The following is a 23,983-nucleotide window of genomic DNA, read 5'->3' on the forward strand; positions in this document are numbered from 1 at the left end:
CAGAAGGACTCAGCGCCCCCAGACCCCCAAATGCTGCATGAACACATTCTGAAGGGAACCCATGCCCCTGGGTGGCGGCCGGGCCACCCCAGCCCCTCTCCTTTCCCTGGACTCTGGCCGTGCACTGCAGCCCAGGTGTTTGCTCAGTTCGAGGACCCAAAAGTGCTTCATTTCCCTGCCCGCCCCGTGCTGGGGAAGGCCAGTCATGTGTTAAGTTGAGCTTCTTTGCTATTGTGTGGGTGGGACAGGGAGGAAGAGGACAGATGGGGCTGGCACGGTTGCCCCGTGCTGTCTCCAGCCCAGGTTTCCAGTCTGGGTTCCAGGGTCCACTCGTCCTCCTCTGAGACCAGACAAACCCCACTGACCTGCTGTGGCCTCTGAGACATGTTCTATTTTTATCCCCTTCTTGGAATTGGCTCTCTTCTTCGAAGGACCAGGTCCCTGTTCCTCTTTCTCCCCCTCACCACCCAGCTCCCTGCGAAGAGAGAGTTAATATATATTTTTTATTTATTTGCTTTTTGTGTTGGGATGGGTCCAGTCCCAGGGGGTCTGATGTGGCCATCAGTCAGGTGGGGTGTGTACCCAGCAGTCCTGGCGAGGGGGCCTCAGGCCCTTCCCCTTGCTCCAGGCTGTCATCTCCCCACCTCTCCCTCCCTCCTCAGTTTTGCCAACTGCTGTTCATCATCTGAGTCACCATTTATGCTGAGCATGTATTCCAGACTTGTCACCCATTTTCCTCTGGAGCAGGTGGCTAGAAAAAGAGGCTATGCGTAGAAAAAGTGTTCCTATTTCTCATTTGTAAGGCTGGTCTCTGGCTTTTCTGCCATGGATTCTTTCCCTGGCCTCTCCCCTCAGCAATTCCTGTAAAGGGTTAAAAACTTAACTGGTTTTTACTACTGATGACTTGACTTAAAAAAAATACAAAGATGCTGGATGCTAACTTGATACTAACCATCTGATTGTACAGTTTGATTGTAACTGTAAATATGGTAGCATTTTGTGCTTTGTTTTTTCAGTTCTCCATGCCACTGAATAAAACTAGTTCTCTGCGGGCTGAGCGCTGTCATCCTTTCCTCCTGTGTGGGGCCCTCTCCTTCCAGCGCGGGGAGGCCTGGTCGCTGGAAAACACGAGCAGGCAGGGCCCTGGAAGGGCCAGGTCAGGGGACTCAGATATCCTCTCGACACCCCCAGCAGTGTCCCCCAAATAGCCTCAGTACTGAGTCCCGTCCTGGGAGCAGAATTCAGGAGGCAGGGAGGGCTGAGAGGCTGGTGGGAATTGAAAGGTGCCCAGTGACTAGGTACATCCTAACTTCATTCCTCTGGGCGGTCTCGTGTTTTTCCCCATCGGAAATGAAGCAACTACTCATACTCTAGCCAGCTGTGTGCTCTGCCACATTACTTCTGTTCCCAAGTTTTGTGTTTTTCGAAGGTCTGTCCAACAAACTAGATAGGGAGTTCACATGGGGGCCATAGAGGGGAGTTGTTAAGAACACAAACCCCGGAACCAGACTGAGTGACTTAATCTCTCTCAGCCTTAGTTTCCCTGCCTGCAAAATGAGAATGATAATGGTTTGTGCCTAACTGAGCTTTTATGAGAATTAAATGAGTTGACATATGTTAGTGCTTAGAACAGTTCACAGTGCATAGTAAGAGACCAAGAAACCCTGGCTTCCTTCCCTGGTGCTACTGGGGAGGGGGGTGAAGATAGAGTGCATAAAGAGAAAAGACAGAAAGCTCGACCCAAACGGAAGGAAGTAAGCAGGTAGTGAGCTAGAAGGGCAGCCGTGGCAGGCAGGCCTCCTCCCCCGCAGATGCTGCCTCCTGAACGTTGCTTAAACAGATCTGCAGTGGGATTGGAGGGGCAGTTAACGAAACCCTAGACTGACTTAGAGGGCGAAAGGAACACGCCTTGCCTTGTCCTCTTCGGCCACCAGGTGGCAATAGCACGCGGGTCTGCTGCTTGTTTTGCCTCTGAGGACCCACCGGGGCCTGGCTCACACGCAGGCCACACGAACATGCCATCTGCTGGCCACACCTAAGCATGTGTCTGGGCTTGCTTCTGTCAGACACCAGTGCAGGACGCAGTTGGGAGACGCACCCGAGGTCTTCCTGCCCCTGCCAAATGTTCTCCAGAGCCAGACACTCAGTGTCTGTCTCCACACACCCTCCCCCAACTCAATGCTTGGAATCCCAGAGGCTCAGGGAAAGGTGAAAGTGTAGGCAGCTGTCACTGCGATATAGGTGAATGTGTTAAATGAACCTTAAGATCAGCTATAAAAAGAAGAAAGCCCCAGGGTGGGGGCCTGGCCCAGGAACAGGGGAAGGGCCTTTTAGTGCCTCAGAAGGGGGCCTATCGGCATGTAAACCTGGCGGGGCGGGGCACGAGCTGGAACTCATTCCCTTGGCCCAGTTGCCTGACTTTCTTAAGTCAGGGCCTGGCCTCCAAGGAGGAAAAGTCCTCTCAAAACTCATAAGGAATTGGGCTGGTTCTGGCATTTCCAAGAATCGAAGGCTGTGAGAAAAGGGAGACCCCCTAGTTAATCTGTTAAATGAATCTTTTGTCATTCATTTAACAAACACCCCCCCCCATCTTGCACTCAAATATTTTTTCAATAAATGAATAGAGCTCTCCACCACATACAAATCACAACACTAGGCACTGCAGAGGTTTATAAATCCTGGCGCCAGCCCTCAAGTCTAGTAGGGGTAAGAAGAGGAGAACACCAACAATTCTAAAGACGTAAGGCAGAACATAACAAGGTGCTCAGGCATCTTCTGCCTGAGGCAATCAGCAAACCTGAACACCAGGGTACCCACCCGAGGGCCCCCTCATCCCATAAGTACAGCAGATAAGATGCTGAATTCCTAGGAGTATCCATTCTCTTGCCAGGAAAGGACATGCACGTTTAGAATATAAATAATAATTTACCAAGACCCTGGTTTGATAGCCTCTCATACTGTGAATTAAACTCTACTTAGGGCTTCCCCGGGGGCGCAGTGGTTGAGAGTCTGCCTGCCGATGCAGGCGACACAGGTTCATGCCCCGGTCTGGGAAGATCCCACATGCCGTGGAGTGGCTGGCCCGTGAGCCATGGCCGCTGAGACTGCGCGTCCATAGCCTGTGCTCCGCAACGGGAGAGGCCACAAGCAGTGAGAGGCCCGCATACCGCAAAAAAATAAGTAAATAAACTCTACTTAAGTTGATCTGGACCTTCTAATAACATATGAAGCCTGGAAATGCCTAGAAAAAGGCAGCCTGTTCCCATCGAATGCCAACAAGGGGGCTAGTCATAGCCTGATTAGCTGGAATCTCAAGGGCCTAAGGCCTATTCAGACCCCTGCCTGGGAAGCCCATCCTGGCTCCCTCATTGGAATTACACAGGAGTTTACTCTAAATTTGTTAGACATTGGAGCAGGATTTACTTCCACATGTATTCAGAATATAAAAATATACTCATTTTATTTTAGAAAAATGCAGACCAATGGAGTAAGCTCATCATAAACTGGCCTGTTAGGAGTCATAGAATCCACAGGAAACAAGTTCTGGAGACCAGATGCCTGCCTCTGCCTCTCCAAACAGGCCTGAGTCCAGCAGAGGATGTTATTCAGGAGGACTGCTCCTTGGAGAGCACGGAGGTTAGCTACAGAGGCCATTCACATGTAAATGTCCATCGAACCAAAGCCTGGGATGAAAATCAAACTCTGTGGAGCTAGACACAAGAATGGGGGTGGATGAGGACAAACCACTTTCGAGCATTTCTTATTTCCTGTTTAACTTCACCACTGGGAGGCAACCTCTTTTTCCTATCTTGTTTCAACTGAGAGTTTGATTCCCCTCCAGCTCAACCCGAATCCACCCTATCTCCCATGGTCTCTACTCCTGGGGCACCAGCCATGGTGGCAGCTCTTCCTTCTGTCCCTGGGCCAGAATCTGCTGGAGTCAGGCCTGCCTCCAAGGAGAGAGTTTGGGAAGCTGAATACAGAGGTGAGTCCAGGCAGTGACTATAGTAGTTTGCTACTGAATTCTTGCTTGCTGTCCTGATCTCTTTACCTAAAGAGACAGAAGAAGGAACTGCTTTAAATAGCCCTTCTTTCACAAGCCCATTTGTCACCAGCTGAGTTCAAGTTCAGGAAGAAATGGGACTCCCTGCCCCTCCAGGCTCCCCTTGTCATCCCCATCAAGGGAGAAAGAGACAGCATCTCAACCTGTCTTACCTGGTAGGTCCTGGGACTGCAACTTTCCTGGGGGGCTGCAGATTGCTGCGACCGGCACCAGGGATGGGAAGATTTGGTCGCTGAGAAACAGGAACTTGATGGGTGTTAACGAAAGACATGAGTTAGCAGAAGGTTCAAGTGACCTTCTCAAAAAGAAATACTGGATGAAGGTAGAGTGAGTTTGGGATTAGTGCCTTTCTTCCCACCCAAGATAAAAAACATATGGTATTTGAAAACTGAGGCTCAAACTCTGCCCAGGCCCACATTCTCTCCTTAACTCAGCCTTCCCATCTTCAAACAGAGCTGTAATGAGGGTGGAGAAAGTCACTGCTACCAACTCTGGGAGGGTGCGTTCATGCTGGGCAGGGGTAGGTATTCTTCCTCCTGATTTCTTATCCTTATGGCCATTCTTCTCACCTCTGTGCCCTGCGGCACTTGGTCTTGGAAGTCCTTTCCGAGCTGGCAGGGAATCTGGAGGAAGGGCACCTTTGCTGGATGGTACACTCCGGCTGGTGAGTGGCATCCTGCTGGCAGGCCTGGGAATGGCTGACGGAACAGGCAGTCGACTGGAAGGTTTAGCAGCTGCTCCCTGTGGCCGAGACAGGCGCTGAGAGTTGCTGGTAGAAGGCTGTGGAGCCAAGACTGGTCTGACAGAGGTAGGTGGGCCTGGTGGAGAGAAGCAGAGGAATTTTAGGGTCAGCTCCACATCCTCCCTCCTCCCACTCACCCACAGCTTTGCTGCCCAGGTCTTCTCACTTGCTGTTGCTCTCCCACTGGGCCCGGCTTTCCCCCGGACTGGAGGAGTTGATCGGGCAAGAGGAGAAGATGCTGGGCTTTTGGATGCAGGGAACAGATTGCAAGTGGGCGACTCCTGAAGCACAAAGAGGGGAAAAAAAGGACTAGAATGGAAAAAGAATCTGTTCTGCTGGCTGATTAAGGGACAGAGGTGGAGAGCTGCCTAGATCCCAGTGAGGAAGAGCAGAAGTTAGCTGCCAACATCATCATCATCATCACCAATGCCATTTATTGAGAGCGGACCATAAGCATTATAGAGCTCACGCACAGACGCGGTGGTAAGTGCTTTGCTTATGGTACCTCGTTTAATTCCAACAGTCCTATGAGGTAGAATTTGACTATCTCTATTTTACCAACAAGGAAACTGCTCTATGCCTGCACTGAGTCAGGCACAGTGTCGGGGGCACACATCTAACCCAAACCCTCTACACTCACCCTCTTCATGCTGGAGGGCCTCTTTCCAGATGTTGCTCGAAGAGCCCTGACTGACACCTTCCTATCGCTGCTCCGGAGTCGGGGTGTCAGGCTGCTTGGGGAGGGAGTGCTCCGAGACAAAGAGCTCACGGTGGGCAGCAGGTCTCGGACAGGACTGTCCTTGAGCACAAAGGTCTCCCGCCGAGGGCTGGGCTTCACCCTTCGAGGCCCCGGGCCCTCACCGGTGTTCTCCCGCTCCTGCAGGGCACACTGTTCCAGATGAGCTGCCAGCCGGTTGGCTTCACTGAGGATTTCTTCCAGCTTCTCTGGGCTGAGGGGGCCTAAACTGAGCCTCAGACTCTGGGGGGCGGGGGCCACTGCATTTGGGTCACTTCGATGGGAGAGACCTCGTCGGAGGGGTTTCTCCGGAGTCACCGACACTGCTGTATCTTCTTCCTCTCGACTGAGAAAGAAAACAAATCAGGCACCATGCCCACATGGAAGAGAGCAGGAGACTACAAGGGAGACTGGGCAAAACCCCCACTACAGAGCTAGGAACACAACCCCAAACCCTGATACCCGTGCTGGCTGTGAGATCTAAGTGATGAGACAGCCAGTTCTAGGAGGCCTTCAGCACTTACTGACATTGGGAATTATGCCAGGATGTACATGAAGCAAATCCACTTACCCTTCTTCTTAACACCCTGAAATCTCGTTCCAGCTTATCCCTTCTCCCCTTTCCCAGTAGTGTCATAGGGGGCGAAGTCAACCAGCCACCCAGAAGCCCCAGTGCACCCAACCTTGCTAAATTACCAATCCAGACCTAAGGCCAATAATTCAGCAGTAAGGTGTTAGAGACAACCATTGTTGGAAGAAGGTAAGTAGGATAAAGAGTCTACTACCTGTCAGATGGTGACAGCCCCCCAAAGTCCAAGGTCTCATCTGCTATAAACTTTACATCTGTAGGGGAGGAGAGAAGGAATGCCAGCCTTTGGTCCCTAACACGGCTCTCAATCACAGGGCCTCATTCTTCCCTCCAGCGTTTCCTTACCTTCTTCTAAATCTTCCATGTTCCAGCCAGCAGGAGCAAAAGTCAGCTTAGACCCCGGAGCTGGAGAGAAAATATACCTTTCCTCAGGTCTCCATCCTGCCCAAGGCCTCCCAGCTAGACTCGGTAAAAGCCAGGGGCTGGGAGTCACTATGGAGGTAAAGCAGGCGTCCCAGCAGCAGCACCTGCCCCTGTAACTGAGGTACTCTTACCTCCGGAGCAAGTGCCGACAGATGCCCCATCCTCCCATCTCCTTCCGGACATTGGCCCCCGCCCCACTGCGACCCGACCTCTTCTCGCTGGGGCGGTCTACGCGCCCCATCCTCCTCCCCAACATCACCCTCCGGGTTCTTCCTCTCCCCAAGCCACCTTTCTACTCTCCGCGGCACCACGCCCACACCACACCTCCACGCCACCCTCAGTTTTCACTTTCCGACTCGCCTCACCTCCCGCGGAAGGTGTTTTCCTCCCACAACCTTGTCCAGGGAACCCGCTCCGAGGGGGCGGGGCTCCTTTCGAATCTCTCAGGCCCCACCCACTCCTACCACACGCGCTCAATGATTGGTGAAGGCCAGCATCCTCCGCCCTTGTGGGGCGGGGCGGTGGAAGGGTAGCCGGCCGGAAGTCCGCAGGTGGGGGCCGAGTGGAAAGCCGTTCCAAGAAAGGCTTCATTTGGAGGGCTGAGGCGAGGAGGCCGCGAGCGCCCTTGCTTGCCCGGGAGACCTTGTTCGGCTTCCCTCCCGGAGCCGGGCCTGCGAGGGGCGGGACCTCGCGGCGACGCGCGAGGGAACGGGCCAATGAGTGAGAGTTTCGCGACCTGCCGTCCCCCTCTTCTCCGCCCCCTCCTTCTCGTGCGAGGCAGAGCTGAGCTTTGACGCCCCTTGCGGCGGTCGGCCCTAGAACTAACGCTCTGCCTGAGGAAATTCGTTTTATAGGGCTCACTTGGCTCACTCCATTCGGAAGCGCAGTGTTAGCCTGATCCCTCAGGTGTATTCACGGAAGCAACTAAACATTTATATTTTAGGTATATTGAGGTTCTCTAAGACGTACATCTTCCATCGGCTTTTTAGGCGAGAACATTCGGAACCTGAGGCATCCAAGGTGTGAAGAAAACTATGGGCTTTTCAGACAAGGAGATTTGGGTTCAGATTCAACCGTGGCTCCTCTGTTGACAAGTATATTGAGTATCTTTGACCTCTCTGAGCTTATGTTTGACCCCTCGCTTATCTAAGAGGATCGTGACCGTCGCAGTACATGGTTAGGAGGATAGTTATGAACATCAAGTTTTATACCGTGTGCCTTCCTCTAAATTAAAAGCTGTGGTGCAAAAAACTTAAGCCTACTTATTAGGGATTTTCTTTGTTGTTTCCAAGGGTTGCCTGTGAATAGACTGAGCCACCAGTCTTCTCAGAAATATTCTAAAATTTTTAAGTTAAAAGTCCCAAAAAGAATGGTTGAAGAGCTTTCCCGTAAACAAAGAGCCTAAGCTTTTAGTCCCCAGAGTTTATGACCATTATTTTGGCGGTTTATAGGCTTTTTGTTTACTTCCGAGTTTTTAGTTGTGAAGTTGAGGTGGTGAGGTTGGCAGGAGTGAGATGTTACAGTAATAAATGCCACAGGGAGCAAAGGAGGCTTGGAATTTAGTGGTGTGATAAGGGAGAGGGTGGGGAGACCCAGAACTTGCAAGCTTGTGTGAGGAAAAGCTGAGAGAAGAGGATTGCCTCTTTTTCCGTAGGTTTCCTGGTGACAGTGGAATTTTAGTTGCTTGCAGTTTTCAAATTCTTTGGAGGTAAGAAAACCAGAGCCAGTAGCTTCTCTCTCTTCAGGCAGGTAGTGGAGATCAGAGGGAAAGAAGCTGTTAATTAACTGCATTCTGTCTTCCCCTAGGAGCAGCCTGAGTAGGGAAGTTCTTCACCCACCTTCAGGTAAGCGGAAGAGGCAGTTTTAGCAAGTTGGAAGTTAGTTTCTTCTAAGGAAACTCATCTCCAATTTTCTGTCACCAAATTATGATTTTGAAAGCTGTTGAAGAAAAAAAGCAATGGACCTGCTTTCTCTTCCATCAGAATGACAACAAAGCCAGAAAATATAGATTTCAGGCACAAGAATTCTTCACTCAGCGTAAGGCACCTAATCTGGGAAATAACGTGTCCCCCTCAGCTCAACTCCAAAATGGTATGTATGAATAAGAGTTAAAGATTTGGGGTAAATTATGAAGAAATGAATTAATGAAGAAAGTATACCCCCTCCCAGGCACATGGTAAGCCTTAGTTGAGAAGGTACTTTGAGCATAGTGTTGAGTGCATAAATGATAAACTTAAGGATTCCAGTGCAGTTCTCCTTGAATGCCGGGAAGCCTCTTGGTCACTGTGTACGTGACCGGCTGTCTCGGGACTCTGGCCCCTGCTCCCTAATGGCCCTCTCAACATTCTCAGCCGGGGTTCCGCTAGTGCCTTAGACTCTACAAATGATTTGTTTGACTATTTTCTCAGTTTTCCCAAGGATGCTACATAACTAGTAACATTCTTGATGCATAGGAAGAAGTTAATTTATGACATACAATGAATGCCTTGGGGCATTGGGACTTTCTCATAGAACTCCAGTTGAGAAAGACTGGAATAGATACTTGGCCTCAACTGAAAATAGGCCTTTGGTCTGAACAGAAAAGCTCTTCTTCACACTCAGCCAAAACATATCCACTTCCTCCTCAAAACCTTGCCTTATATTTACTGCCTCCTAGAATTTTTTTCTTTCTTAAACCCATGATTCCAACCCAGACCGAAACAGTGAGGGTCCCTGGGTGAAAGAGATAAGAGGAAATAGGGAAGACTTGAATTCAAACAGACCTGATTCAAATCTTAGAACTTCTACTTTCCAGCTACATAACTTGGAGCAATTTATAAGCTTCAACTAACTCATTTGTAAAATGAAGATTAAAAGAGATAATGCCTGATGCGTAGAAAGCTGTTTCAGTTATGTATTATTGTGCAACAAACCACCCAATATTCAGTGGTTTGAAACAACAGCAACTATTCATCTGCTCATGATTTTACAGTTTGGGCAGAGCTGTGCAAGGACAGCCTGTCTCTACGTGAGGAGTAGATTGGGTTTGACTAGGGTTGAGAGGTCCAAGGTAGCCACACATGTCTAGGGCTGTGATGCTGGCTGTCAGCTGGGATGCTTGGTTGTCCTCCACGTGGCCTCCCATAATTCAGTAATCTATCCTGAGATGCTTTACATGGGAACTGACTTCCAAAAGCAAAAGCAGAGACTAGTAGACTCTCAACTGGCATAGCATCACCTCCACTACATTCTTTTGGTCAAAGCAGGGCACATGGTCAGCCAAATTCAAGGGGGGAGAAAAAGACTCCAACTCTTGGTGGAAAGAGCACCATGACCATTCCAGGATGGAAGGAATTGTTGCTATCTTTTGCAGATTCCATCACAGAATGCCTTCAGTATCTTATTTGTTATAGAAATGAAAACATGTAAGCAAGAGCACATCACTTTTATTCTTTCCCCAGGGCTTAATGAGACTCTGCACTGGTTTCTTCACTATCTCCCGGCCCTCACATCTTAGTGCTCTGTCTTTAATTAGCTCTGTGTGTATTTATGTGTCCTGCTGTCTGTGTCTCTGTGATAGATGTGAATCCTGTTTTCCAACTTATACTGGAAAGCACAGAGAGGAAGAGAGCAGGTCATCTTGAGCATCCCCCTTTGAGCACCTAATACTGTATAGAGTTGTCATAGACTGTCTAGAGAAAAGGACAGTGTTAGGCACCTCTGTGGAAGAGAATGTAGTTATGGGAAGAGAAAGAGGAGTCTGGGGGCCCGCAGATTCCATACAGTCTGGCTAAAGGATTCCAATTTTCTCAATGGTTTTCTATATAGAAAGGCTCAAACAGATGGACACTTATGCAGCGAGGATCCACACCTTTATTTAGATTAGTCCAAACAGACACTATGCTGGAGCTCCTTAAGAACACAGTCTCTCCACAGGCTTCCTGGAGGCACAGAAAAGAGAGGGTATGTTGTGGCCATAACGGCAAACAGTGAGAGCTCATCCAGGCTGCTGAGGTGACCTCCTTTCATGGTCCCTGGGTCCTGTGCTCTGAATTCTGTATTTACCCTGCTTCGTTGCTGGCACTGACCAGGAGAAATGGAAAAGGGCACTAAGAGTAACAAGGATAACACCAACACAACATGACATTAACCTTAACCTTAACCTTAATGCAGAGAAGGAATTGAGGGATGGCGAGAGAACTGGCTGTGCAAGCCAGCTGGCAGAGAGAGATCTCCTGAGAAGCTTGTACTATTTTTTTTTTTTTTTTTGGTACGCGGGCCTCTCACTGTTGTGGCCTCTCCCATTCCGAAGCACAGGCTCCGGACGCGCAGGCTCAGGCTCAGCGGCCATAGCTCACAGGACCGGCCGCTCCGCAGCATGTGGGATCTTCCTGGACTGGGGCACGAACCCGTGTCCCCTGCATTGGCAGGCGGACTCTCAACCACTGCACCACCAGGGAAGCCCAGAAGCTTGTACTTTTAATGCATCCCTCAAGGTTTTCATTTGCTAAAGATCAGTAAGAGGCTTAAATAAATGGCTTCTGGGATGGAATTAATTCTTGGGTTTCATTGACCAGGAGCTGCAAGTCAGAGGAGATGTTGGGAACCAGTTCTCTTTAATTCTCTCATGAGCTTCCTTTTCACCCCACTCATCAGTTTGTACACAACATTTCTGCTGTGAGTGATTTAGAGTCTGAAGGAGTTATCAAATTCTAAATGACGGTCTGAGTTGCCCTTTGCCAGTAACGTGCTGCTTGGGACCACATTCCCCACATGTTCAATTATTGTTGACATATAATGATAACAGTGGTTTTCTTCTCTTGGAAGGGAAGGAATCCAAAACCTTCAAAGTAAAAAGGAAGCAAGCTCATCTGGTTTTCACCATGCTTAAGATACTGAGGTAGAAACACTTAATTGATGGGAACACCTTCCTCTCTCTTTTTCTGCCATGTGGTGGTGGTGGTGACCTCGGCCATCCTCCACTCCTGATTGTTTTCTTTGACACCTTTTCTTACAGCACCTGCTCACTCCCTCCCACAAAACCCCCTTACAATTAGGTAGATGCTATCACTCTTTTTCAGAGGGCCGCTAGGTTTAATTCCTGTCATCAACTTGAGGAGTACAGATACATAGAGGATGTGACAAAAGTAGACCTCATCTATGGTAAATTCCCTCCACAGGGATGATAGTATTCACTTACAAGAAAAAAAGTCGTTAAAAGAAAAGTGGTTGCCAGTGAGTGTATGGTTGAAAGGCTCAGGAATATATATCTGTCTCAGACTCAGCAACACTAGCCATAAACATGAAATACTCCATTCAGATCCCCTGTACCTCTCCTTACCTTCCTCAGAGTTGCCCATGTCTGCTTAGCGTGCCTCAATTAGGAGCTGCAAAATTCAGACATCTCTCTGTGTTGACATCTCTCCGTTTTAACATCTCAGCAATCTCTGGGAAACCTTTCAGAGCATCGAGAAGGGATATACTTCCAGGTTTGGGGGGAGTCCATGGTGCTAATTAAGAGTCTATGCGGAGGGAAGAATAGGACATGTAATGGCCCATTCATTCCTGAGTCATGCTGCACATGCTTAGAAAGTGCCCACTGTGTACCAGAAACTGGGCTGGACACTGGGGGACAAGGTGAATAAGATGGTCCCTGCCCTCACAGTGCTCACAGTTTATGGGGAAACAGATCAGTAAATAGATAATTATAAAACAATATTCTAAATGCAATGATGGCAATCTGAGCAAGGGGACAGGAATGGATAAATGAATGAATACTTTAAAAGCGGTAGAGAGGATGTGCAATATTCCCATTTAACCAACTAGAGACGAAAGTCCTCTGGTTTGTTTAAAAGCCCAATAAAAAGCTACAGCTTTCCTGGATTGAGTCAGATTGTATAGTTTAATGAAAAATGATCTGGGTAAGGTCCAGCAGACTTGGCCTCTTTTCCACCATAGTGCCAACTCCTCAATTAACCAGCACTGGAAATCGCAGGTAAACTGATCAATCACCTCCCTGTGCTTTAGGTTTCTCCTTTGCAAAGTGGAAATAGTGATTCTTCCTATATTACAGAATTATGATGGAGAGAAATGAGGAATGGATGATAAAAATGGCTCCTAAAATACATCCTGATGATGACAGTGATGAGAAGGCCTGAAGGGGAAGCAACCCGAGCCCTTCTCCATCTAGGCTTGTGTCTCTGCCCTCGACTTTCCCACCTGTGGAGAGAGGAGGTGATTGCACCTTAAGGTGCGAGTTCTGCCCTTACCTTTCACATCCACCCGACAGTCTACTGACGCCTCCCCCAGGGGGTTAACAGCCTTGCAGATGTAGATGCCCCCGTCAAAGGGGCCAGGCTTGTGGATTTCTAGGGAGCAGATTCCCAGGTGAGTGAGGGCTCTGTACTTGGGGTTGCCTTGGATATCCATCTTGTTCTTTAGCCAGATGATCTTTGGCTGGAAGATAAAGATGAGGGGGGTGAGTCAGGAGCAGCCAACAGGACTCCAGCCCCCCTGCCAGAGAGACAGCTTTGAATCTCATGCCCAATTGCCAGCAGGTCATTAAGTGACATCTTCATATATGAGGAACAAACACTAAAAGCAAAACTGGAAACATTATCCACATCAGCCTGTCTTGGACACCAGTGCCCTGAGTGTTCCTACGTAATGTGCTGTGGAACAGGCAGATGATGGTGACGGGAGCAAATGTTTTGGTTAGAATGTTCTTCGACACAGCTAAGGTTAGAGCAGAAGCAGAAAGCAGCACAGCCACCCACAGACCTCCTTGCTCACCTTGGGGGAGGCATGGATGCAGCAGAAGAGCTGGGTGTCACAGCCAATGACTGTAGTGCAGTCTGCCAGAGGCTGGGTGAACTTCGGGGCTTCTGAGAAATCTCACTGGACAAACCCCTCAGTCTTGTAAACAGTAGCCGAGGGGACCAAGAAGGGCCTTGCTGTAGTGCCTGAGAGCCCCATCCGTCTTCAACTCTTTCTCCTTAACTCTTCCTGGCTCTGAGTCTCAGTGCTTTACCTGCTTTCTGGATGTGGGCCGGGTCGGCAGTGACAGAGGCTGTCTGGCTGAGCCCACACTGGTTCTCAGCAAAGACTTGAAATGCATAGGAGTTGCCGACGATGAGGTCGGAGACTGTGCGGCTGGCGCGGTGATAGCGCTCCAGCACCGTGAGCCACAGCTGTGGGGCCCCGGAAGATGCCCGGAATGAGACCCCTGTTTTGGCAGCTCACTCCACCCCAGCCTAGTGCGTGGAACTACCAGAGTCCCATTCCAGAATGTGCTGTTCCTCCCTCCCTCCATCCCAGCTGGGCCTCACCCCAGATTTGGTGTCAGCCTTTTGCACCACGTATCCCAGGAGTGTGTTCCCGTGTCTTGGGGCAGAGTCCACTCCAGGGTAGCGCTGGAGCCCCAGACATCCACCAACTTGATACTCTGAGGAGAGCCTGGCCTCTTTGAAAGGGCCAAGCATGGCAGCGGGCATGGCACGCCTCACATGCCAGGACATTACCAGGAGGGGCCCCTCCGCTTCTGCTCAGCCACCCCTCCCTTCACCCACCACTGCGTCCCACAGCCCCGCTTCCCCGGCTCTCTGTGCTGATTCCTCTTCAGGCTGGGGTGGGAGCCCCCAAGGACCACGTCGTCTCCCATTCCCCCCACTGTACCGATCACCAGGGTGTCAGTGGTGGCGGTGGCCTCCAGCCCGCCCAGCTGCACATGGAGCTGGTAGTGACCCAAGTCAGCACACTGGGCCTCTCGGATGAAGAGGTTGGAGTCCCGCTCCCCATTCCGCATGCTCACATGACTGGCGTCCAAGGCACAGCCGTCATGCGTGCACATGGCTTGAGGTTGGGGTTTGCCCTGAGAAATGGGGAGAAGGCTGTGAGCTGCCCCGAGAGGCCTTTTGCCCCTCCCGGCTGCAACAGGGGTCAGATCCACCAGGTCCACGTGGTGACTTGACTCGCAGCTGCAAATTCCTTGAGTGAGAGGTTGGTGGACTGTCCCAGCGGACTTCCATCTCTCAGCAACAGCCTCAGGATCATGGGAAAGGGGGATGGCTTTGAGTCTCCCCGCCTCTGAGAGTCTAGGTCATGGACACTCAGGGCAGCTGGGACTAAAATTAGCTGCCCAAACTCCTGAGAGCCCTCCAAACTGAGCGCTCCCAGACCCCTGCTGACTGAAGGGCATGGATTAGCCTTACATCATCACCTGGGCATGCCCAACCTGACCTGACCCCAACACCCGCAGGAGTGCTGATGGAAGGGCTGTTTGGCCTCACACTCGGTGACATGCCCCTTCCATTCAAGGCTAGGACGACTGTCCCACTGCTAGCAGGACTCTTGTTTTTTGTTTCCAAATCAAAACCCTGGCCTGGCTCCAGTCATGGACCCAGCGTGGGGCTGTCATGATCACCTGGAACGGGATTAGTAGATTCAGAGTGTCTCCAACCTTCTGGATGTAGGTCTGCCTCTGGGCCTGAGGTAGCCAGATCTTGGGGTGCTCTGAGTGATGGAAAGAGAGAGAACGGGGTGGTGAGCCTCCCTGGGGGGAAGAGGAGAGTTTAGAGGAAGTGTAAGTGGATGCTGCATTTAGCTGTGCTCCATGGCCAGGTGACCCAGGCAACACTGAGCAAATTAAGCCCTCTCTCGGGGAATGGGAAGATAGCTCCCATTGTCTCACTGGGATTTAGGGATAAGCAACCAGCTGTGGGATCCTGTAGAGAGAGTTAGTCTCAGCAGAAAGAGCACTGAAGCGCGAGCCTGACACCTACTTCTTTTAATTGGTAACTCTCCACCATCGACTTTTCATCAACTGAGATTTCTTTTTTGTTTGTGCACAGACCAGTCCAGTCCGAGTGGTCTGTCTTTCCACTCCTTTTCTACATTTGTCCTCAGCAACACTCCTTTTTTCAAGGCCACTTTCAATGTCAATCCTGACCCCCAAGTGTCCGCCCCGCTCCCCAGTTCGGTGCCAGACCCCGAGGAGAAAGCTTTATATTCTGCAGGCAGAGTCAACACCCTGGCCCCACCAGGACAGCACTGATGTCACTGCAGAGGGAGCTGGCGTCTGGTCCCTTCTCTGCAGGGCTGCCCTGTTCAGGGGCCTGCACAGTGTCTTCCAGTCTGTGGAGGATCACTTTGTACAGTCAGAATCTGGGACAGATTAGGTCCACTGCTTACTCCCCCTTGATCTTCCAGGCGTGTTCCAGTGAGAAGAGAGATTAGATTATGTTTATTGGCTTCCAGGATGAAGACAGGAGATGCTCAGGAAAGTGCTGAGTGTAAGTTTGGGGAATGACCAGGTGTAAGTTCCTCTCAGGATGCCTCCGGCAGCCTTGGCTGAGGAAGTGCAAACATCCCACCTGGGTTCCTTTCGGGTCCTAGCTGAAATCTACTCCATTTTCCAGGCTTCTGGTGCTACTGCTTCCTCCTTTCTCAGGCAGAGACAGTCCCCCGCTGCTGTAGTCTTACAGGGGGTGTGACAGTCTCAGTTCCCACCAACTCCCCAGCCTCCCCGCTCCTTCATTCCTATCAGTTGGAAGAACTCCACCCCAGCACACAACTGTGGCAAACAGCTTGATAGCGATTCCAAACTTTTTGATAACACACATTTCCCTGTAAATACATCCCTGAACATTCACCCTAATGTATGTATGTTTATTTACAAATAGAACTGTTTAAAATGTACATTACATAATGCAGAATTTGAATGGTGAAATTGAAAATAAATCAAACGAAGGGTCTACAAAGCTCTTCCTACACCTCAGTTTGTAGATCGTTGTTTAGAGACCAGGAACTTCCATAGTCCGCCCTGATTAGCATCTTGAGATAACTTGGGCTTTGTGGATGAAGATAGACAGAAATATTCAGTGCATGCTGTCCATTTTATTTGCCTAGTTTCCTTTTTTACCGTGTGGCTTACGTTTTAACCTGGGTTGTGCTGTCTTAGGCTGCGCCTCACCCCTCTACCCTGACAGAAGTGGGAACTGTGTGGTACAGGGCCTCCAGTGCTCTAAGCGCTGTCCTGCCCGTACGGCCCAGGGCCTGAGGCCTCAGCAAGGACTCAGCTCGGAACCCAGGCAGCTGAATGACCCTGCTCGGCTGCCCTCTGTTCGACTTTGGCAGTTTGGGTGGAGGCGGGGCATGAAGAACAGAAGAAGTGTTGTGTGATGTGTTCCTTTCCTGTGGCCATCTTGGCAAGCGACCAAGGAGTTGAGAACAGGCGGATATGACTTCAGGGTTTTCTGCAAAAAGAGGGCGGCAATTGAAAAGGAGGGTCAAAACTTCATCTTGTTGGGCTTGGTTCCCCACTGCTGAGTGGGGACCTAACCCTTCACGCTTGCCGGGGAGAGGGCTGAGGAGAAGCCGGCTCTGCTGTCCCTTGCGCTGCCTACAGAACCTCTGAGTTAGGAAGGACCTTGGTGAGCACCCAGAGCAAGGAGAAGACTGGAAGGAAAGGGCTGGGAGAGAGAAACAGCTTTGCTGTTGACCTCACGGCCGGTTGTGAAGTCGTGCTGGCACCATCTAGGAACGTGTGTCTGAAGGACCTGTTCTCTGAGCATGACAGCATATCTGTCCACTTACCTGCCCTTCAGTGTCCACCTGGGACTGGGCACCACAGTCAGGGCTCCTGCAGTGATCTTGCCCCTGGAGAGAAGAGGCCAAGAAGGGAAGGCAGGGGGCCACACTCAAGGATTAAAAAGGCTGATGTGAGGAAAGGAACCCAGGCTGTCACGCCTGGAAGAGGTGCCAGTTGAGCCCTGCTCTGCTTACACCTCAGGTAGGAAGGGGGCTTCTATAGGTAGGTGCATGCTGATGTATATAGTATTTGTTCCCACTTAGTCTTTCCTAGAAAAGTATCTTGGAAAAGGTTAGCATTGTTTCACTTGAACTAAGGAGAAAAAGGAAAGAAATAAGTTTATGTGGAACGTAAGCTAAGATGGGGGAATTAGGAGGAGGATGAGCAGAATGGCCCTGAGATCCAGAGGGGATGCCAGCAGGGGGCAGAGACAGAGGAGAAAGGCTGACAGCCAGGATGGTGGATTCTTCCTCCCTGGAGGGCTCCCGGGCCAGTTCTTTGCTTAGAAGTGGGATTCCCTGACAAGATGGTGAATCAGTAGGGGACAAACTTAAGTTACTATTTGGAATGTTCTAAGTCTGAGGACTAGTAGGCGAGGATTCTGCTCTCAGCAGTCTCCCAGCCCCAGTGGGAGGGCAGAGGATGGGCCTAAGGCTAAAGCCGCTGACAAAATATGGGAGGTGACAGTGTGTGACAGCTCCAGGTGCCTGGGCTGCAGCAAGCTCTTCCCCAGAGCACCCCAGGCCTTGAATCTGCCCAGCAAACAAGAGCAATCTGACCCCTTGCTAAGAGTGTTAATAGGAGGGCTCATCTGGGACATCTCTTTTCACACATCCACAGTCAAGCGAGGTGTTAATTGTACTGACCTTGGAGAAACATGGCTTTCCCTGACGCCCAAGGTCTTTCTCCTCTTCATATGCCAGGAGGGATGTGAACCAAAGGTTACAGCCCTAAAGCAGAACCTCGGGTTTCTAAGACCAGGTCTGAGACAGCCACAGTTTGTCTATGAGATTTTCTCCCTTCATAGAGTCTCAGGTAAAAGACATTTTGAAAAGTCCTTTGAGAGCCCTTGGCTTCTGAGCTGTGTTGCTCTCAGCACTGAATTTCTCTCAGACAGAATACTGTCTTAAAAAGGAGTGGAGAGGAAACTACTTAAAGTCCAGAGATCTCGACTTCTCTTCATTAGAAAATCCTTCCTAATTCTACCGAATTTCATCCTGCTGAGGTTTATGCCCATTTCCTTATTCTCTGCTCATGGGAAATAATTGTTCCCATCCTCTCATAACTTGGTTTCACATGGCTAAAGACTTTCTGCCAGCGATTCCCTAAGGACTGTGTAGTTCAGATTGATGGTATTAATTATGGCCCAGAGAATGAAGGAACAAGATAGACACATTGAAATAGTGGAGGAGTGTGTGCGTGTGTGAGTGTGCAAGACTGTGAGTTCGTGTGCATGTGTGCACACACATGCACAGGCCTGTGTGAGTGAACGGTTACCAAAAGAGGGCAAATGCACAAGGCAAGCTATGGCTCCCAAAAAACCCCAGAGATTTCCAGGATCCAAAAAATACCAGCATTTCTTACAGAAGCATTAGCAGATGCATAGGGTGTGGACTTGACCTTATCAGAAACTTGTCTGGAGGAGTGTGGTGGGAAAGAAATGTGGTGACTTCAAAAAAATAACCCTAAAAACCTTGTGAAGGACAAGAGTGTCACTTCCTTGAAGGCCATGAAACTAAGATCAGAAAAAATAAAAGGACATAGAAATAGGCAATACTTCTCTGAGGAAAAGACTCCATCACCCTCTCCCCTTGTGGCAGTCTCCCCCTCACGCTGATGACGGTAGCCCTGGCTCAGTGTCACTTTCTCCAACATTTCTCCAGTCATGATTCCTGCTCATTTCAACACCCAGACTTCCAGTCCCTGCAGGGCCGCTCCCAGCCTTGCCTGCCACTCCTCCAATGAGTTTGTCCTCCCCTGCTTCAGCCCATGGTTCCTTTGGTCATTGTCTAGACCAATAACTATAGCCACTATAGAATCTGAATTTCAAGCGTCCCACTCTCTCAGCACCACCTCCATGACAGGGATGGCTAATTGCTCACAACAATTTGTACATATTATCTCTTCCATAGTATAGGGATCTCTGAGAAGGAGCGGCCCCACTTGCTGTATGACAGTGAGACTAGTTCTTGCCAGTGAAATGTGAGTGGAAGTGATGAGAATCACTTCTGAGTCGAGGCTTTTAATGAATGAGTTTTCTATTTCCCATCTGCTAGCTGCATGCAGGCGATCACGGGGCCCTAAGGCATGGCGGAGCCACAAGATGGAAGAGGCCCGGGTCCCTGAATTAGTGCTGGAGAACTATCTGCTGAGTAGGAACGCTTGCTTTTAGTTGTTTTGCTAGTAAGGAATAAACATCTATTGTATTTGAGCCTTAAATTCTGAGGTCGCATAACCTAATGAACAGTCTCTATCCCTTCAGCTCCCTCCCTCTAAAGCTCTGCCAGCAGTGATCCTTCAGCCCACTGAGACCTCTGATCCATTATCTTCCCACCCCTTCACTCTCCATCACCCCTCCATGTTACCACTTTCTTTCCCACCCAAATTAGATTCCATGGTCATCGTTAGACTCACTCCCTTGCATACCCACTCAAAGCCCTAATCCTTTTCCACTTCCTAGCAATACCCAGCCCCAGTTAAATACACCCCCTCAGTGTCTGCATCCACACAGCCAAACACGACTGGGGAAAAATATTACAAAACTATGCTGACTTTAAATTGATGGCCATTGCCTCCAAATGGACCCTGGCAGATCTGCCAGACTTCCCTAATTCACTCAATCTCCTGTTCTCCTGGGTGACTGTTGTACACCCTCTTCTAAAACTTCCATACCTTTTCCTGAATCCTTATTCTCAGTTGACAATCTTGCTAGTGTCTAAAGCCTGCCTATAGCCTATTCTTAACTCAGCAGCCAGAAAAGTCTTAAAACCTACACCTGATCATGCCAGATCTCACCTAAAACCCTGCGCTGGCTGCCCATCTGTCTCAGGGTTGAACCAGTGTTCACAATGGTCCTGCTACCTCTTTGACCCCAAACCTGCTATTCTCTCCCTCACTCTGCTACAGCCACAGTGGCCCCAATCCATAATGCACACTCCTGCCTCAGGGCCTTTGCACTTACTGTTCTGTCTGTGGAAAACCTTCACTCTCAATATCTGCATGCATTGTTCTCGGGTCTCCTTTAGGTTGCTGCTCAGATGACCTTATTAACAAGACTTTCACTGAATATCCTGCTTGAAACAGCAAGTACACTTCCCACCCCAGCACTTTATACCCTCCTCTTTCTCTGCTTTACTTTTCAGCATAGCAGTTTTCACTTTCTGATATTTTATATATTTTATTTGCCTATTTATTATCTATCTCCTTACATAGAATGTAATCTCCACAAGGGAAGTTATTTTTGCCTATTTTGTGCATTTTTGTAACAGTGCCTGACACATAATAGACACAAAGTAAATATTTGTAGAAGGAGGAAAGAGGATAAGAAGGGACAGTGGGAGGGTGGGAGGGAGGAAGGAAGGATGGTCACTTCAAGGCTAGGGATTCAGCTTCCCAAGCCTGGAAGACACAGAACAGTCCAGGCTGAAAGAGGACACAGGGTCAGTTGGAAGCAATCGAGCTGAGATCAGCAGACGGGCCCTCCTACTGGGTCTCAGAGTCCCGTCTTCTCCGTGTCAGGGTGCAGTCTGTCCCATATCTCTCACTCTTTCGGAAGCTCTCCTCTGGCCCCTGCCCAGCGTTGCCTCCAGGACACAGTGCCTCTGTGCAGTGCTGAGAGTGACAGAGGATGGTTTCCCAATGCCAAACACCTACTTCTGCTTCTTTAGCCATGGAGCAGTCTTTCTTGACTAAAAGCTCCGTGTCGGCCAGTTGCAGTTCATTTTAATGTCACAAACATTTTGATGCCTGCTCTATTTCATGTGTACTCACATGCTAGCCACTGTGCCCTTCTATGTCCCATAGAGCTCCCCATAAGGAAGAGGAGGCGTTAAGAGGAAGGAAAAGTCCTTGGTGCTCACAGGGAACTTGGGGCCATCTAGTCCAGCACCATAGCACCCCCCTGAAGACCTCTGGCTAGGCTTCAGTGATGCTCTGAACTCCCTGAACTTTGTTGAGTATTTTTCTTGGAGCAAGAATCCACAGCTTTCATCAGATTTTCCTAGGGATCCATATCCACCAAAGGGTTAAGAGCTCTGATTTAGTTCAACCTCTCAATTTACAGATGAGAAAATAGAAGCCAGAGGGGTGGATTGACTTGCCTTGGGTCACAGGACAGAGCTAGGGTTTGAACTCATGTCTTCTTTTCCCAACTGGATAACAGATGCAAACACTTTGCACAATGTCACAAGGAGTCCTTGCTGCTAGTGACCTCTGGCATGTAGGTGGGTTGAGTCACTGGGTGCTGGTGGCCCTGAGGCCACACACAAGATCAGGGCCCTTCAGGCCGCACTTGGGGGCTGTGGCCAGGGGCCGTCAGGAGGGAGGAGTGTGGAAGGGATGAGCACCCTCCCCCAGGATTTTGTGGAGACCAGTGGTCAGAGAGTCAGCAGTCCTGGCTCTCATTCTCCCTCTGCCTGTGACTTATTCCCTGGGCCTTTTCGGGAAGAAACTGATTCTCTGCCTCAAGACCATTCCAGCCTAGTATGTTCCCAATAACTTCTGCTCTCTTTACCTGTTTTTCAGTGGGGCAAACTTGGTCGGCTCTCTGCCCCTGACATACAAATAGCTTCTGAAGACCCAGCATCTTCCATCAGGATGATAAGAGGCAGCAAACTTTCCCTCCACAACCCTATTTGCAGGGAGAACTCAGTCTTTATCCCTGACTTGGAAATAATTTATTATCTATTCGTATCTTTGTTTGGCCTCTTCCAAGGCACTTCGGATTATCTCAACAATCCTTTCGACTACCTTACCAGGTCGATACTATTACTCACCATTTTACAGAGAGGAAATTGAAACTGAGCAGTCCATTGACTTGGCCAAGGTCACGGAGCTGCTGGAGGTGGCCCTGGGAATTGAGTCTAGATGCTGTCTTCTTTTCTTACCTCTCCTTACCCAGGGATTCCACGGTGTCTCGTTTGTGGTCTTTGCATCCTCTGCACTCAAGACTCCAAGGGGCCAGAAGTGGGGACTTTGTGCAGGGAACTGTCTTAAATGTTTCGTGCAGCCCCCGTAGTTGCTTCCGCCGATTACCTCGCAGGAGAGGGGAAGAGCCAGGCTCCCGTCTTCCACTTCTGTCGGCTGAGCCAGGTGCAGTGGGAGCCACCCAGGGTAAATGTCACAGAGCTGTTAGCTACAAAGGCCTCAGCCAGGGGCAGTCTGGGGGCTGGGCAGCAGGGCTGCTGGCAGGGAACTCTGGGGCTGGAAGGGGCACCCACCACCTCCTAGTTCGAAAATGCCTTTATGTTGAGAGGCTCACAGAGACCACAGAGAGGCAGCCAAATTCTTCTTCCGGACGGTCTCTGCTTCCGTGGAGCTCAGGCTCAAATAGGCTAGGGTTTCCCGTGGGAGCCAGTGGAGATGTAGGTAGGGTAGGTGGAGGACCCACGGCTCTACCATGGGCGAAGCGGAGCGTCACATACTGTTCACCACTTAGCCTCCCGGTGGCTCTAAGCTTTTTGTTTCTTTCTTCTCCAAATCCAGATGGACACCATCTCACCCCTCATTCCCTTCCTGACTGGCGTTGGTATATCAGGTCCCTGTGACAGACGTATTTTAAAGGTAAAAATACAAACCTATCATTATCAGTCACTGTAAATTGCCACAAACATCATTCACTGACTTTTCAGGTAAAAAGCAAAGACCCAGCAGAGACATTTGAGCAGCAAGCTAGAATCCACCAAGGAAGGGGGTGGGGGCTCCAATGGATGCTTCCCCATCCTAAGTACCAATCCCGTGAAACCATTTAGATCCGCAAAACCTATGGAGGTGCAGTCAGGGCGGTAGCGCATCCTCCCAACTCCCACCGCTCACTTCCCATCCCCATGGATCACCTTCTGTGGGGGGCAGGAGCTGGGGAATGGGGCTGACGGCCCCCCGCCGAGGTGAAGCCTGGGCTCCGTCAGCATCCGCTAGGCTGGCTTCTTTCACTTTCAGTGTGGATCCGAGGCCACCTCCAGAGCTGTGGCTGCCTCCATGCTGGGCCACCCCAAGGCTGGGCTCCAGAGAAAGATTTTCACTGTTGGTGGCGAGGGAGGGGCTGAGCACCTGCTCGCCAGCCCGGCCTCCCCAGGGTCCGAGCCACAGGGTTATGTAACAGGGCTGGCCTGTTCCCACCCAGCTACTCCCAGACGGCTGAAGCAGGGGCCAGGGGAAGAGTGGGGAGCGGACCGCAGCCCAGAATAGCTGCAGGAGGAGGACCCGGTAGTCCTGTTATCTTGGGAGAGAGAACCGACACCTCTCTCACAACACCAGGGAGGGAGGGGAGCGCTCGAGCTTTTCAAACAGCCCCTCCCCACCCAGACCATCCAAATGGGGCCTCTGGCTTCTGGCAGGAGGATTGGGTGACATCTCGGCTCCTGACCTCCAGCTCATCCAAGGGTGTCGAGGTCCAAGGAAGGGGCCCCAGGATTAGCTGATTCACAGGCACACCTTTAGGTGGTCTCTCCCTCTCTGCTCCCACATTCGCTGAGTTGTAAAGTCTCGCCAGCTCAGCCTTTATGGGGGCGACCCCATCCTCTCCACTCCCCCCGTGGCAGTGCAGGGCAGGGTCTGCACACTGGAGCCAGACCCCCCGGCTCACTTTGGCTCCATCACCAATTGGCTGTGTGACTTGTAACCACACATCACAGTCTCTCTCAGGT

The 23,983-nt window shown here is 50.4% G+C and overlaps 2 protein-coding genes and 1 long non-coding RNA gene across 6 annotated transcripts; 1 reads left to right on the top strand and 2 right to left on the bottom strand.

The window, feature by feature from the left end:
* Nucleotides 1-94: 94 nt before the first annotated feature.
* Nucleotides 95-7,674, bottom strand: PSRC1 (proline and serine rich coiled-coil 1). 4 transcript variants are annotated; one of them, XM_079902483.1, is made up of 8 exons: nucleotides 6,919-7,674; nucleotides 6,476-6,535; nucleotides 6,327-6,384; nucleotides 5,446-5,887; nucleotides 4,972-5,086; nucleotides 4,633-4,881; nucleotides 4,216-4,309; nucleotides 95-475 (listed from the first exon to the last, which is right to left on the bottom strand). In XM_079902483.1, the coding sequence occupies exons 1-8, from the start codon at nucleotides 7,142-7,144 to the stop codon at nucleotides 229-231; spliced, it is 1,491 nt and encodes a 496-aa protein (XP_079758609.1). In that variant the 5' UTR covers nucleotides 7,145-7,674; the 3' UTR covers nucleotides 95-228. The 4 variants fall into 4 exon arrangements, with proteins under 4 accessions (XP_079758609.1, XP_079758612.1, XP_079758610.1 ...); XM_079902485.1 differs by lacking the exon at nucleotides 95-475 and adding an exon at nucleotides 3,912-4,051; XM_079902486.1 differs by lacking the exon at nucleotides 4,972-5,086 and having other exon boundaries at nucleotides 272-475.
* A 542-nt stretch (nucleotides 7,675-8,216) lies between these two features.
* Nucleotides 8,217-22,890, top strand: LOC307176439. The gene is made up of 4 exons (XR_013824761.1): nucleotides 8,217-8,261; nucleotides 8,360-8,397; nucleotides 8,536-8,644; nucleotides 22,824-22,890. It is a non-coding gene; the product is annotated as an uncharacterized lncRNA (long non-coding RNA).
* MYBPHL (myosin binding protein H like) lies at nucleotides 12,643-23,806 on the bottom strand. Its single transcript, XM_079902523.1, is given in 10 exon segments — nucleotides 12,643-12,988; nucleotides 13,325-13,426; nucleotides 13,430-13,485; nucleotides 13,563-13,722; nucleotides 13,861-13,913; nucleotides 13,916-13,994; nucleotides 14,202-14,402; nucleotides 14,955-15,043; nucleotides 23,174-23,287; nucleotides 23,290-23,806. Coding segments are annotated over 10 exon segments (1,152 nt in total). The 5' UTR covers nucleotides 23,318-23,806; the 3' UTR covers nucleotides 12,643-12,718.
* Between the last annotated feature and the right edge of the window lie 177 nt (nucleotides 23,807-23,983).

Source organism: Stenella coeruleoalba, assembly GCF_951394435.1.
Source record: "Stenella coeruleoalba genome assembly, chromosome: 1".
Lineage (NCBI taxonomy): Eukaryota > Metazoa > Chordata > Mammalia > Artiodactyla > Delphinidae > Stenella > Stenella coeruleoalba.

Bases quoted from the DNA above. Each gene is read 5' to 3' on its own strand.
- PSRC1 (XM_079902483.1), bottom strand. From the start codon at position 7,144: ATGAAGCCTTTCTTGGAACGGCTTTCCACTCGGCCCCCACCTGCGGAC. The intron at 5,087-5,445 runs GTGAGTGTAGAG...TTTGTGCTTCAG, and splicing joins GGCCCTCCAGCATGAAGAGG to GAGTCGCCCACTTGCAATCT. The intron at 4,310-4,632 runs GTGAGAAGAATG...ACACCCATCAAG, and splicing joins AAGTGCCGCAGGGCACAGAG to TTCCTGTTTCTCAGCGACCA.